Source organism: Rhinoraja longicauda, chromosome 2 (assembly GCF_053455715.1).
Source record: "Rhinoraja longicauda isolate Sanriku21f chromosome 2, sRhiLon1.1, whole genome shotgun sequence".
Taxonomy (NCBI): domain Eukaryota; kingdom Metazoa; phylum Chordata; class Chondrichthyes; order Rajiformes; family Arhynchobatidae; genus Rhinoraja; species Rhinoraja longicauda.
In genome coordinates this window covers 48,184,947-48,199,285 of record NC_135954.1, presented here as the reverse complement: position 1 = coordinate 48,199,285, position 14,339 = coordinate 48,184,947, and the positions used below count along the sequence as shown (strand labels likewise).

At 43.0% G+C, this 14,339-nt stretch overlaps 1 protein-coding gene across 3 annotated transcripts in view; it reads left to right on the top strand.

The window, feature by feature from the left end:
* The window catches only part of tns3 (tensin 3), a 374,519-nt gene that overhangs the window by 185,620 nt on the left and 174,560 nt on the right, over nt 1-14,339 (top strand). For all 3 annotated transcript variants that reach the window (XM_078418541.1, XM_078418534.1, XM_078418548.1), the window contains exon 4: nt 5,776-5,814. In XM_078418541.1, coding sequence (XP_078274667.1) covers nt 5,776-5,814 — 39 coding nt within the window. The remainder of the gene's footprint in view (nt 1-5,775; nt 5,815-14,339) is intronic.

The window sequence follows — 14,339 nt, the reverse complement described above, 5'->3', positions numbered from 1 at the left end:
TTTTTCTTCAGCGTTGAATATGGAAACTGGTACTTTTACGAGAATGGAAAGTAATTGCAACCTTTTCTTCGTGCATCTGGCCAGTTATTTAATGTGGTTCTTTTGATCGTGAATCGCACTTGCAGCTCCAACATGTTTTCCATGTCAGGCACACAGCAGATACCGTATCCTTTGGCAAGACTTCATCCACATGAAGCCGAGGTAGTCTTGCCAGAAGAAACAGGTTTTAAAACTGCTGCTTGATCTGAAACAGCAATTCCTTTTTAAAGGGGTCCATTGAATACAAACTGGCCAAGTGCACTTAACCTGATTTGCATGAGTTCCCTACATAGAGTTACATTGTGCTACTCACTGCCCTTGCCAGCCAGTCTCTTAACCCTTCACCCAACACAACTCCTTTCTCAGCACCCAAGTCCCAATTCATGCCCTCTTTTCATCTCCTCCTGCCACCCATTCTGGGCCATGATCTGGTTCCAGGTCCATATTGCTGGTTGCTATTCTTTTGCAAATTCCCGGACACAATGTGACTGCTGTAGCAATGAAGGAAAGTAACTATTATCAAAGTGGCCGACATTGTGGGGGCATCTGAACTGAATTAGGTAACATGCTGGAACCTAGAGCAAAACGCAAAGTGCTGGAGGAACTTATTGGGTCAGGCGACATCTGTGGAGGGACTTGACAAGGGACAGGTTCCATGTCGGGACCCTGCTTCAGACTGATTATAGTAATGGGGGGGGGGAAGCTGGAAAAGAGGTGAGGGGTAGAGAAAAACCAGGCAAGTGATAGGTGGGTATAGGTGAGGGAGGGGTAGACTGGTAGATCGGCAGGGAAAGTGACAAAGGCTAGAGATGAAAGTAGTCAAAAAGGTGTCAGATAAGGAGAGAAGAGGAATGATATCTAGAGCCAGAGGGTGGGATATTGATAGAAGGGGACTGGGGGAGGGGAACGGGGGGGGGGGGGATAAATGGGTTCTGCAAAGTTATGTTTGGGCATTCCATTACATGGGGATGGTTGTTAAAAACTTGCAAGCAAGCTAATTAGTATATATACAAGCTCCTTCCCATAAGTTGATTAGTCATCTATATCATGAACTAAAAAATGGAGTTTCTGTACAACTGGCTAAAGATATATATTTCATAAACAGAAAAATTATTTATTCAGTTTTGCAAAATATCTCTGGATTTTGTTTTAAAATCCATGTTCTTGGCTTTCTTTTCTTGTGTTTAGTCCCAGGGGGACAACAGATTTCCCTTCTCTTGCCACCCCAGGGCAGTACCTCTGGATCATTCCACAGTTTGTTCTGAGGTGCCCTATATTGTGTAAATCAGGTGATGTACAAGTACTTTAAGAGGGTTTAAGAGGTAAAACCTGTAGATGTAGTAATTTTTAAAAAACGGTAATGCTGGAAATACCTAGGGAGACTTGGCCACACCAATGTATTTCAAGAGCTACTCAGCTACTCCGCCAGGCTATTCCAACAGTGCCTCCCAACTCAACATCTAATATCAAGTGGGACAAGAGCAGTAGGAGCATGGAACCATAACCAGCTGCTGGCTCTCCTCCAATTTGTACACCGACTTAAGTGGAATTGCATCCCAAGTCCTTTTGTCAAAACAAGGAATTGCCGATGCTGGTTTACAAAAAAAGGCACATTGTGCTGGAGTAACTCAGTAGGTCAGGCAGCATCTCTGGAGAACATGGATAGGTGACGTTTCAGGTCAGGACCCTTCTTCAGACTCTACATTTTAGTGTTCCACTGCAAAATTTCCTCAAGGTATTCCTACTTTGAAGAAGTTCTCCTCTCTCCAATGGGAATTCTGTGAGGCCCTCTTACTGTTTCCTCCTCTGTGAAAGTCTGAAGAAAGAGTCCCGACCCGAAACGTCACCTATCCATGTTTTCCAGACCATGTTTTTCAAACGTTATTAGAAACGTCATTAGAAACGGGGATGGTGCCGGAAGATTGGCGCATTGCGCATGTTGTGCCTTTTTTTAAAAAAGGTTCTAAAAGTAAACCTAGCAATTATAGACCTGTTAGTTTGACATCTGTGGTGGGAAAATTAATGGAAAAGATACTTAGGGACAATATATATAATTATTTGGATAAACAAGGCCTGATTAGAAACAGTCAACATGGATTTGTGCCTGGAAGGTCATGTTTGACTAATCTTCTTGAATTTTTTGAAGAGGTTACCAGGGAAATTGATAAGGGCAAGGCTATGGATGTTGTCTATATGGACTTCAGTAAGGCATTTGACAAGGTTCCACATGGAAGGTTGATTAAGAAGGTTAAATCGTTGGGTATTAATAATGAGGTTGCAAGATGGATTCAACAATGGCTGAATGGGAGATACCAGAGGGTAATGGTTGACAATTGTATGTCAGGTTGGAGGCCAGTGTCTAGTGGAGTACCCCAAGGATCTGTGTTGGGTCCACTGTTGTTTGTCATTTACATTAATGATCTGGATGATGGTGTGGCAAATTGGATTAGTAAATATGCAGATGATACTAAGATAGGTGGTGTAGTTAATAATGAAGTAGAGTTTCAAAGTCTACAGAGAGATTTGGGCCTTTTGGAAGGGTGGGCTGAAAGATGGCAGATGGAGTTTAATGCTGATAAGTGTGAGGTGCTGCATTTTGGTAGGACAAATCAAAATAGGACGTACAGGGTAAATGGTAGGGAATTGAGGAATGCAGTGGAACAGAGGGATCTGGGAATAACTGTGCATTGTTCCCTGAAGGTGGAATCTCATGTGGATAGGGTGGTGAAGAAGGCGTTTGGTATGCTTGCCTTTATAAATCAGAGCATCGAATATAGAAGTTGGGATGTAATGTTAAAATTGTACAGGGCATTGGTGAGGCCGAATCTGGAGTATGGTGTGCAGTTCTGGTCGCCAAATTATAGGAAGGATGTCGACAAAATGGAGAGGGTACAGAGGAGATTTACTAGAATGTTGCCTGGGTTTCAGCACTTAAGCTACAGAGAGAGGTTGAACAGGTTGGGTCTTTATTCTTTGGAGCGTAGAAGGTTGAGGGGGGACTTGATAGAGGTTTTTTAAATTTTAAGAGGGACGGACAGAGTTGACGTGGGTAGGCTTTTCCCTTTGAGAGTGGGGAAGATTCTAACAAGGTGACATAGCTTCAGAATTGAGGGACAAAAGTTTAGGGGTAACATGAGGGGTAACTTCTTTACTCAGAGGGTGGTGGCTGTATGGAATGGGCTTCCGGTGCAAGTGGTGGAGGCAGGCTCGATTTTATTATTTAAGAGTAAATTGGATAGGTATATGGATAAGAGGGGATTAGAGGGTTATGGTCTGAGAGCAGGTAGATGAGACTAGGTCAGAGAGAGTGGTCGGCGTGGACTGGTAGGGCCGAACGGGCCTGTTTCCGTGCTGTAGTTGTTATATGATTATATGGTTATATGTTGGCTGACCCACTGAGTTACTCCAGCATGTTGTCTTTTTTATGCAGTTGCTTTGTCATCAGGTCTAAGTATTGGGAGTATTGTACCTGTTGGAATATCTTCCCATTGTAGGAGTCTCTTCACCAGAAGAACTGCAGTGGTTTGTGAAGGCGGTTCACCACCATCTTAAGTGCAATTTTGGATGGGCAATTAATGCTGACCTTCCTGCCACACTTCATTCTTGAATAAACAGAAAAAGCATTTATTGCATCACATCACGTTCTCTATCTTGTTTACGCTATGAGTAACATACCATATGCTATGGCTGGAACGAGTTATGTGCAGAGGATGTGTGCTCCATTGAAACAAGTGGCTCCTCAGCCAGCGAGTGGCCTCTTTCTGTATGTTTAATTTGTTGGCATTTTAATTGCTACCTTTTTGAGGCTTCAGTGTTCAAACTAATCACTCTGGTAGTCGGACACATTTCCATATGCCAACTATGACACCAGCTGATATCGTTGATATATGTGCAGCTCAGCGGGACCCTTTTAAAAATTGAGCTTTGATGAATATGTAGGTAAAATGAGATGAGTACATTGCACGTTAAGTCTGTGAGACCAGCTGGTTATGGCCAAGATTTAATGTCCACTTGAAGGGATGGAGAAGACCAATATTTAACAATGGTTCATAATAGTTCTCACATGTACGGTAGCAATTTGTAGCAGCCTCATTCTGGATTATATATGAAGGTTTTAGAGCAGTTTCTTGCCATACTTTTTATTAAGGTGCAAGTGATTTAGCAGTGTGCAGTCAATAAAGCAATACTTGGTTTTGAGAAAACCATGTGAACCATGTGATTGTATTCCAGTCCACCCCACCTTAGAGAGACTTTATATTGATACTGCACAACATTGTCAACAGTCGAAGGGATACTGTAGTAGAGTGATTATGGCATTATAACACTAGAGTTTCAGAGTTCAAATGCCATCACTGTAGTAAGTTGTGCAATTAAATTCACGGTTTATAAGTGATGGGAGCAGAATTAGGCCATTCGGCCCATCAAGTCCACTCCGCCATTCGATCACGGCCGATTCATCCCTCCCTCTAAACCCCATTCTGCTGCGCTCTCCCCATAACCACTGACACCTGTATTTGGCCTTGATAATCAAGAGTAGTCACAAACGTTTAAATCATTTTTAAAGTTAACTGCCAGTTTCAATAGGAAACCTCTCTAGTATTTTTGTAATTTCCATTATATAGTGCAGGAAGCAAACCATGACTTTCACACAGCAACACATGGAGACCAAATAACTTTGCCAAGGTCACACATATGACAAAATACTACCAAGAGCTTCAAGAAATACCATAAAACAATTTGGGTCATAGAGCATGGAAACAGACCTTTCAGCCTACTAAGACCGCACGGACTATTGACTGCATATTTACACTATTGTTAGGCAAAACCCGTTTTCTTCTCCCCACATTCCCATCAGCTTATCCATGAGTCCACCACTTACCTAAACACTCATTTAATCTATCTACCTGCATGTCTTTGGTGAGTGGGAGGAAATGAGAGCTCCTGGCGAGAACCAACACAGTCGCAGTGAGAACGTGCAAACTCCACATAGACAGCCGCTGGGTCACTGGAGCTGAGCAGCAGCTCTTGCTGTGCCATGATGCTGCCCTCTGTTTTCTGCACTTACAGAAAGTGATATATATAATGAGACAGTAATCAAGACAATAAATATTCATTATTTATAACCTTCTGATGTCATACCCATAACTTGCACTCATTCCAAAAATAACTTCTTTTTTTTAAAAACGGCCATTTAATAAAAAATTAAGAAGTGCTGAGAGCTTTGATGTTTCTCAATCATAATTCTGATAATTTTAGAAAGCAGACATTTCCAATTGGAAATGTAAAGATCTGCAGTACTCATGGATCATTTCAGATCACTGAGTCAGTGCCTTATGTATTGCAACAAATAAACAGAGAGAGAAGCATTTTTCCTCTTCATTGAAACATTGCCCAATATGGGCTGTTAAAGATTCAAATCCACCCCAGCCTGGTGCACAAATTTGCTAAATGTATGGAAAAGCTCAAATGTGATGGTTTGGTGTTATCTACCGGGTGTGTATTTACCTTCTTAGTTTGCTCTGGCTTAGTTGCACAATTTTATCAGAAAGTGGGTGTTGTTCCTTAAAGAATGTGCTGCAGAAAGCTGGTTAATATTTTGCTTTGAAAAAACAGTAGAGACGTTATCATTTCCTCTCAATTTCTGAGCTCCCATTTTAAAAATGGAATTGTTGTGAATGTGTTATTTTGTCTGCTTTAAAATTGAAATTAACTCTTGTGGTTTGGTTTTCGTTTCAGGTAGTCACACCATGTTTGCCACCAGTCAACTATGAGCTGGTAAGTAACTCATCGTGCCATCAATGTTTCTCATGGTAATTCACCAATCAAATGACCCTGGGCGGCAGAGCCAGAGCCAGAGACCCAGGTTCGATCCTGACCACAGGTGCTGCCTGTATGGAGTTTGTACGTTCTCCCCATGACCTGCATGGGTTTTCTCCAGGAGTTCCGGTTTGCTCCCACATACCTAAGACATACAGGTTTGTAGGTTAACTGGCTTGGTAAAATTGTTAATTGTCCCTTCTGTGTATAGGATAGTGTTAGTGTGCAGACATCGCTGATCGGCGCAGACTCGGTCGGCCAAAGAGCCTGTTTCCTCACTGTATCTCTAAACTAAAAAGACTGCTGCTCCAATCACTGAAATAGAAAACATTTACCCACATTTGATGGCAGTATTGCTTTATTATGTTAATTGGCAGAACAAAATATAGGAATGGTGCCTACACGTGCTCTGACTACTAATTTTGGATTTTGAATTGCTGTGCACACGGACCTTGGACTGAATTTGTCACATGGATGGAAAGCGAGAGAGAAGCAAACATGTTGGCTGGCCATGTGCCAGTATTAAAGTTCACATTTATCAACTGATCGTTAGAATGTCGCTGTTTTCTTAAATAGTAGTTTGGAGTCCAGGGAACTAATGGGCCTTGGTCTTTAAAGCCGATTCTGGATGAATGAAAACATTGTTCAGTCGACATACTGAAACATAATGCATGCTAAGGAGCAGCATATGCCTGCGGGACCTTATAAATCCCCAGTCAGAAAGACATCGTTCTGTGTTCTGACTTTCTGTTTATTAGTGCTGGGATTAGCCTGAAGCGCCGTTTATGTAACTTATGTGGCCTTTCACCCGTGGAACAGATAATCAATTATTTTGTGGTTAACCATGGAAAAAAAAAATTAGAAGTGGACTTATCTTAAGCCCATCACCAAAGAACAGTTCTCGCACATACTCTGTTTTCTTTTTTTTTTTTAAAAGGTCCTGAGAGTTAAACAGCTTCTTTAAACACTCTTTGGTCTGAAGAATTGTCCCGATCAGAAACGTCACCTGTCCATGTTCTCCAGAGATGCTGCCTGGCCCGCTGAGTTACTCCAGCACTTTGAGCCTCTTTGAGCTTTTTTTTGCAAATTTAAGTTCAGTGCTGCATCAATGCTGACTGAATGTTGATTATAAATGATTTTAAAGTGATTTGTGTATTTTGCTGTCTGTTACATAGAAAATAGGTGCAGGAAGAGGCCATTTGGGCCTTCGAGCCAACACTGCCATTCATTGTGATCATGGCTGATCATCCACAATCAGTAACCCGTGCCGGCCTTCTCCCCATATCCCTTGATTCCACTAGCCCCTAGAGCTCTATCTCACTCTCTTTTAAATTCATCCAGTGAACTGGCCTCCATTGCCTTCTGTGGCAGAGAATTCCATAATTTCATAACTCCCTGGGTGAAAAAGTTTTTTCTCACCTCAGTTTTAAATGGCCTTCCCTTTATTCTTACACTGTTGCCCCTGGTTCTGGACTCCCCCAACAATGGGAACATTTTTCCTGCATCGAGCTTATCCAGTCCTTTCATAATTTTATACGTCTCGAAAAGATCCCCTCTCATCCTTCTAAACTCGAGTGAATACAAGTGATTACATAGGAGATTGGGGTACAAACGTAAAGCACACGTTATTGGGGGTTCACTGTTGAGGTGGATAGAGAATTGGTTGGCGGACAGGAAGCAAAGAGTAGGAATAAACGGGTCCTTTTCGGAATGGCAGGCAGTGACTAGTGGGGTACCGCAAGGCTCAGTGCTGGGACCCCAGTTATTTACAATATATATTAATGATTTGGATGAGGGAATTGAATGCAAAATCTCTAAGTTTGCAGATGACACGAAGCTGGGTGGCAGTGTTAGCTGCGAGGAGGATGCTAGGAGGCTGCAGAGTGACTTGGATAGATAGGAGAGTGGGCAAATGCATGGCAGATGCAATATAATGTGGATAAATGTGAGGTTATCCACTTTGGCGGCAAGAACAGGAAAGCAGAGTATTACCTGAATGGTGGCCAATTAGGAAAAGGGGAGATGCAACGTGACCTGGGTGTCATGGTGCACCAGTCATTGAAAGCAAGCGTGCAGGTGCAGCAGGCAGTGAAGAAAGCGAATGGTATGTTAGCATTCATAGGATTTGAGTATAGGAGCAGGGAGGTTCTGCTGCAGTTGTACAGGGCCTTGGTGAGACCGCATCTGGAGTATTGTGTACAGTTTTGGTCTCCTAATCTGAGGAAAGACATTCTAGCCTTAAAGGGAGTACAGAGAAGGTTCACCAGATTGATCCCTGGGATGGCAGGACTTTCATATGAAGAAAGACTGGATAGACTAGGCTTATACTCGCTGGAATTTAGAAGACTGAGGGGGGATCTTATAGAAACATATAAAATTCTTAAGGGGTTGGAGAGGCTAGATGCGGGAAGATTGTTCCCGATGTTGGGGAAGTCCAGAACCAGGGGTCACAGCTTAAGGATAAGGGGGAAGTCTTTTAGGACCGAGATGAGAAAACATTTCTTCACACAGAGAGTGGTGAGTCTGTGGAATTCTCTGCCACAGAAGGTAGTTGAGGCCAGTTCATTGGCTATATTTAAGAGGGAGTTAGATGTGGCCCTTGTGGCTAAAGGGATCAGGAGGTATGGAGAGAAGGCAGGTACAGGTTATTGAGCTGGATGATCAGCCATGATCATATTGAATGGCGGTGCAGGCTCGAAGGGCCGAATGGCCTACTCCTACTCCTGCACCTATTTTCTATGTTTCTAAGCCCAGTCTTTCCAATCTTTCCTCACATGACAGTCCCGCCATCCCGGGGATTAACCTCGTGAACCTACGCTGCACTGTCTCAATAGCAAGGATGTCCTTCCTCAAATTAGGAGACCAAAACTGCACACAATACTCCAGATGTGATCTCACCAGGGCCCTATACAATTGCAGAAGGACCACTTTACTCCTATACTCAAATCCTCTCGTTATGAAGGCTAACATGCCATTAGCTTTCTTCACTGGCTGCTATACCTGCACACTCACTGTTGTGAAAGGTGTTTGAATTAAATATCATTTCAGTGCTTTGTGTTTTTGAGTGCAAGGTGATAATTTTCACAATAGTTCCATTGTCTGAAAGTGGTGGAATTAGGCCAAAAATAGTCTAAATTGTTTGACATGGGTCAACTATCACCTTGAAACGAAAGGCAACGAATGCCCTCTGTTTTTTCTGGGTTTTCAGTGATAGAGTGGTGTTTTTCTTGCTCACTGTGTCATTATTAATCTGCAGTTATTTTTGGATCTTCCTTTGACTTCTGCTTGAGTTCCGTAACGTTGTTAACTCTGATTTGCAGAATGAATCTCTCGTGCTAAGATGTATCCATACACACACTGCAGTCCGGCTCAGATATGTAGCAATAGTGCCTCCTTCTGATCTAACCTGTGTAGCGTGCTTTCCATATGTCACTTTGTGTCGTCTGCATGTTCAATCTGTCAAAACAATTTAATGAGAGCAGGCCAATTTTAAGGTACCATATTTTAAAGTAGGTTCAACTTCTTCAATTTAAAGTACTCCAATTGTAGGTAATTTGACCTCCTGGTGCAGGAGGAGGCCATTCAGCCCTTCGAGCCAGCACCACCATTCAATGTGATCATGGCTGATCATTCTCAATCAGTACCCCGTTCCTGCCTTCTCCCCATACCCCCTGACTCCACTATCTTTAAGAGCTCTATCTAGCTCTCTCTTGAAAGCATTCAGAGAATTGGCCTCCACTGCCTTCTGAGGTAGAGAATTCCACAGATTTCCATCTCTCTGACTGAAAAAGTTTTTTCTCATCTCCGTTCTAAATGGCCTACCCCTTATTCTTAAACTGTGGCCCCTGGTTCTGGACTCCCCCAACATTGGGAACATGTTTTCTGTCTCTAACGTGTCCAACCCCTTAATAATCTTATAAGAAAATAACTGCAGATGCTGGTACAATATATCGATTTATTCACAAAATGCTGGAGTAACTCAGCAGGTTTTTATAAGAAAATAACTGCAGATGCTGGTACAATATATCGATTTATTCACAAAATGCTGGAGTAACTCAGCAGGTATTTAATCTTAATAATCTTATATGTTTCAATAAGATCCCCTCTCATCCTTCTAAATTCCAGTGTATACAAGCCTAGTCGCTCCAGTCTTTCAACATACGACAGTCTCGCCATTCCGGGAATTAACCTAATAAACCTACGCGGCACGCCCTCAATAGCAAGAATATTCTTCCTCAAATTTGGAGACCAAACCTGCACACAGTACTCCAGGTGCGGTCTCACTAGGGCCCTGTACAACTGCAGAAGGACCTCTTTGCTCCTGTACTCAACTCCTCTTGTTATGAAGGCCAACATTCCATTGGCTTTCTTCACTGCCTGCTGTACCTGCATGATTCCTTTCAGTGACTGATGCACTAGGACACCCAGATCTCATTGTACGTCCCCTTTTCCTAACTTGACACCATTCAGATAATAATCTGCTTTCCTATTCTTACCACCAAAGTGGATAACCTCACACTTATCCACATTAAACTGCATCTGCCATGCATCCGCCCACTCACACAACCTGTCCAAGTCACCCTGCAACCTCATAGCATCTTCCTCACAGTTCACACTGCCACCCAGCTTTGTGTCATCTGCAAATTTGCTAATGTTACTTTTAATCCCTTCATCCAAGTCATTAATGTATATTGTAAATAGCTGCGGTCCCAGCACCGAGGCTTGGGTTCCCCACTAGTCACAGCCTGCCATTCTGAAAGGGACCCATTTATCTCCACTCTTTGCTTTCTGTCTGTCAACCAATTTTCTTTCCATGTCAGTACCCTACCCCCAATACCATGTGCTCTAATTTTGCCCACTAATCTCCTATGTGGGACCTTGTCGAAGGCTTTCTGAAAGTCAGGGTACACCACATCCACCGGCTCTCCCCTGTCCATTTTCCTAATTGTATGTAAATCATCTCTCAATCCTTTTTGTAGAAATATGGTAAAAAACTCTTTAATATGACCAGAGAATGCTGCAGACACAGCAGATATTAGGCAAATCACAGAGAGGTGGGAGAGAAATCGGGTCAAACTAGTCGGGATTTCAATTTCCCCAGTATTGACTGGATTGCCTGAATCTGAAAATCTTGGAGATAGTGGAATTTATAAAGTGAGAATGATACTGGTTAAGGGTATCCCTCCCTCCCCAGCCTGCATCCACTTCATTTGTCAGGCTTTGCCTTGACCCACCTCTTTTCAAGCGTTCTTCCCCCTCACAGCATCTCTGGAGAAAAAGGATGGGTGACGTATCGGGTCAGGACACTACTTCAGGCCCTTTTGTCAGACCCGTTCTTCAGTGTGAAGATAAACAATAGACAATAGGTGCAGGAGGAGGCCATTCAGCCCTTCGAGACAGCCACGCCATTCAATGTGATTATGGCTGATCATCCATAATCAGTACCCCATTCCTGCCCTCTCCCCATACCCCCTGACTCTGCTATCATTAAGAGCTCTATCTAACTCTTGAAAGCATCCAGAGAATTGGCCTCCACTGCCTTCTGAGCAAAGAATTCCACAGATTTACTACTCTCTTGAGTGAAAAAGATTTTCCTCATCTCCGTTCTAAGTGGCCTCCCCCTTATTCTTAAACTGTGGCACCTGGTTCTGGACTCCCCCAACATTGGGAACGTGTTTCCTGCAAGATGGGTCCCGACCCAAAGTATTACCCATCCATTTCTCCACAGATGTTGCGTGACCCGCTGAGTTACTTCAGTGCCTAGACCTGGAGTAACTACAGGTGTGTGAAGCTATGTTTTGGATGTCTTTTAAAAAATGAAAGAGCAAACGTTCAGGGCCAATGTGAGGGTGAAATGTGAATGAAGGCATATCCAAGGAATCGTGTCACCAAATATTGTGGGTTTGGTAAAGGATAAAAGGGAAATGTGCCAGATACAGAGAATTAAAAACAGGCGAGGCCTTTCAGAAATATCCAATCTGGAGGGGGGAGGTTGTGGTATTTATAGACAATAGACAATAGACAATAGACAATAGGTGCAGGAGTAGGCCATTCAGCCCTTCGAGCCAGCACCGCCATTCAATGCGATCATGGCTGATCACTCTCAATCAGTACCCCGTTCCTGCCTTCTCCCCATACCCCCTCACTCCGCTATCCTTAAGAGCTCTATCCAGCTCTCTCTTGAAAGCATCCAACGAACTGGCCTCCACTGCCTTCTGAGGCAGAGAATTCCACACCTTCACCACTCTCTGACTGAAAAAGTTCTTCCTCATCTCCGTTCTAAATGGCCTACCCCTTATCCTTAAACTGTGGCCCCTTGTTCTGGACTCCCCCAACATTGGGAACATGTTTCCTGCCTCTAATGTGTCCAATCCCCTAATTATCTTATATGTTTCAATAAGATCCCCCCTCATCCTTCTAAATTCCAGTGTATACAAGCCCAATCGCTCCAGCCTTTCAACATACGACAGTCCCGCCATTCCGGGAATTAACCTAGTGAACCTACGCTGCACGCCCTCCATAGCAAGAATATCCTTCCTCAAATTTGGAGACCAAAACTGCACACAGTACTCCAGGTGCGGTCTCACCAGGGCCCGGTACAACTGTAGAAGGACCTCTTTGCTCCTATACTCAACTCCTCTTGTTATGAAGGCCAACATTCCATTGGCTTTCTTCACTGCCTGCTGTACCTGCATGCTTCCTTTCATTGACTGATGCACTAGGACACCCAAATCTCGTTGAACTCCCCTCCTCCTAACTTGACACCATTCAGATAATAATCTGCCTTCCTATTCTTACTTCCAAAGTGAATAACCTCACACTTATCTACATTAAACTGCATCTGCCATGTATCCGCCCACTCACACAACCTGTCCAAGTCACCCTGCAGCCTTATTGCATCTTCCTCACAATTCACACTACCCCCCAGCTTAGTATCATCTGCAAATTTGCTAATGGTACTTTTAATCCCTTCGTCTAAGTCATTAATGTATATCGTAAATAGCTGGGGTCCCAGCACCGAACCTTGCGGTACCCCACTGGTCACTGCCTGCCATTCCGAAAGGGCCCCATTTATCCCCACTCTTTGCTTTCTGTCTGTCAACCAATTTTCTATCCATGTCAGTACCCTACCCCCAATACCATGTGCCCTAATTTTGCCCACTAATCTCCTATGTGGGACCTTGTCGAAGGCTTTCTGAAAGTCGAGGTACACCACATCCACTGACTCTCCCTTGTCAATTTTCCTAGTTACATCCTCAAAAAATTCCAGTAGATTTGTCAAGCATGATTTCCCCTTCGTAAATCCATGCTGACTCGGAATGATCCCGTTACTGCTATCCAAATGCTCAGCAATTTCGTCTTTTATAATTGACTCCAGCATCTTCCCCACCACTGATGTCAGACTAACTGGTCTATAATTACCCATTTTCTCTCTCCCTCCTTTCTTAAAAAGTGGGATAACTTTTGCCTAGACCTGGAGCAACTACTGGTGTGTGAAGCTATGTTTTGGATATCTTTTAAAAAATGAAAGAGCAAACGTTCAGGGCCAATGTGAGGGTGAAATGTGAATGAAGGCATATCCAAGGAATCGTGTCATCAAATATTGTGGGTTTGGTAAAGGATAAAAGGGAAATGTGGCAGATACAGAGTATTAAAAACAGGTGAGGCCTTTCAGAAATATCCAATGTGGAGGGGGGAGGTTGTGGTATTTAACAAAGGAATGAGGAGAGCAAAGGAGGCCGTTAAATATCATTGGTAGACATGAATGGGTAAACTCCCATGGCATTTTATGCACATTTTTAGAGCAAGTGGGTAATCAGAGAATGATTAGGGCCAAGGGGCAATCTGAGTGGAGCCAGAAGATGTGGAAAAGGTCTTAAATAGATACTCATCACATTCACTTTGCAGAAAGAAACTGTAGTTACAAATTCAGGGTGAAGGGGGCGGGGAGATGGCAGGGAGGTGATATCCTAGAGCATGTTAACATAAAAAAAGAGTGTATATTGAGTTTGAGTTTAGTTTATTGTCACATGTATCAAGTTACAATGAAAAGCGTTTGCATACTAACCAGTCAGCAGAGAGACAACACATGATTACAATCGAGCCTTTTATCATGTATCTACAGTGCCCTCCATAATGTTTGGGACAAAGACCCATCATTTATTTATTTGCCTCTGTACTCCACAATTTGAGATTTGGAATAGAAAAAAATCACATGTGGTTAAAGTGCACATTGTCAGATTTTAATAAAGGCCATTTTTATACATTTTGGTTTCAACATGTAGAAATTACAGCAGTGTTTATACATAGTCCCCCCATTTCAGGGCACCATAATGTTTGGGACACAGCAATGTCATGTTAATGAAATTAGTTGTGTTTAGTATCTTGTGTCATATCTGTATGCAATGACTGCTTGAAGTCTGCGATTCATGGACATCACCAGTTGCTGGGTGTATTCTCTGGTGATGCTCTTCCAGGCCTGT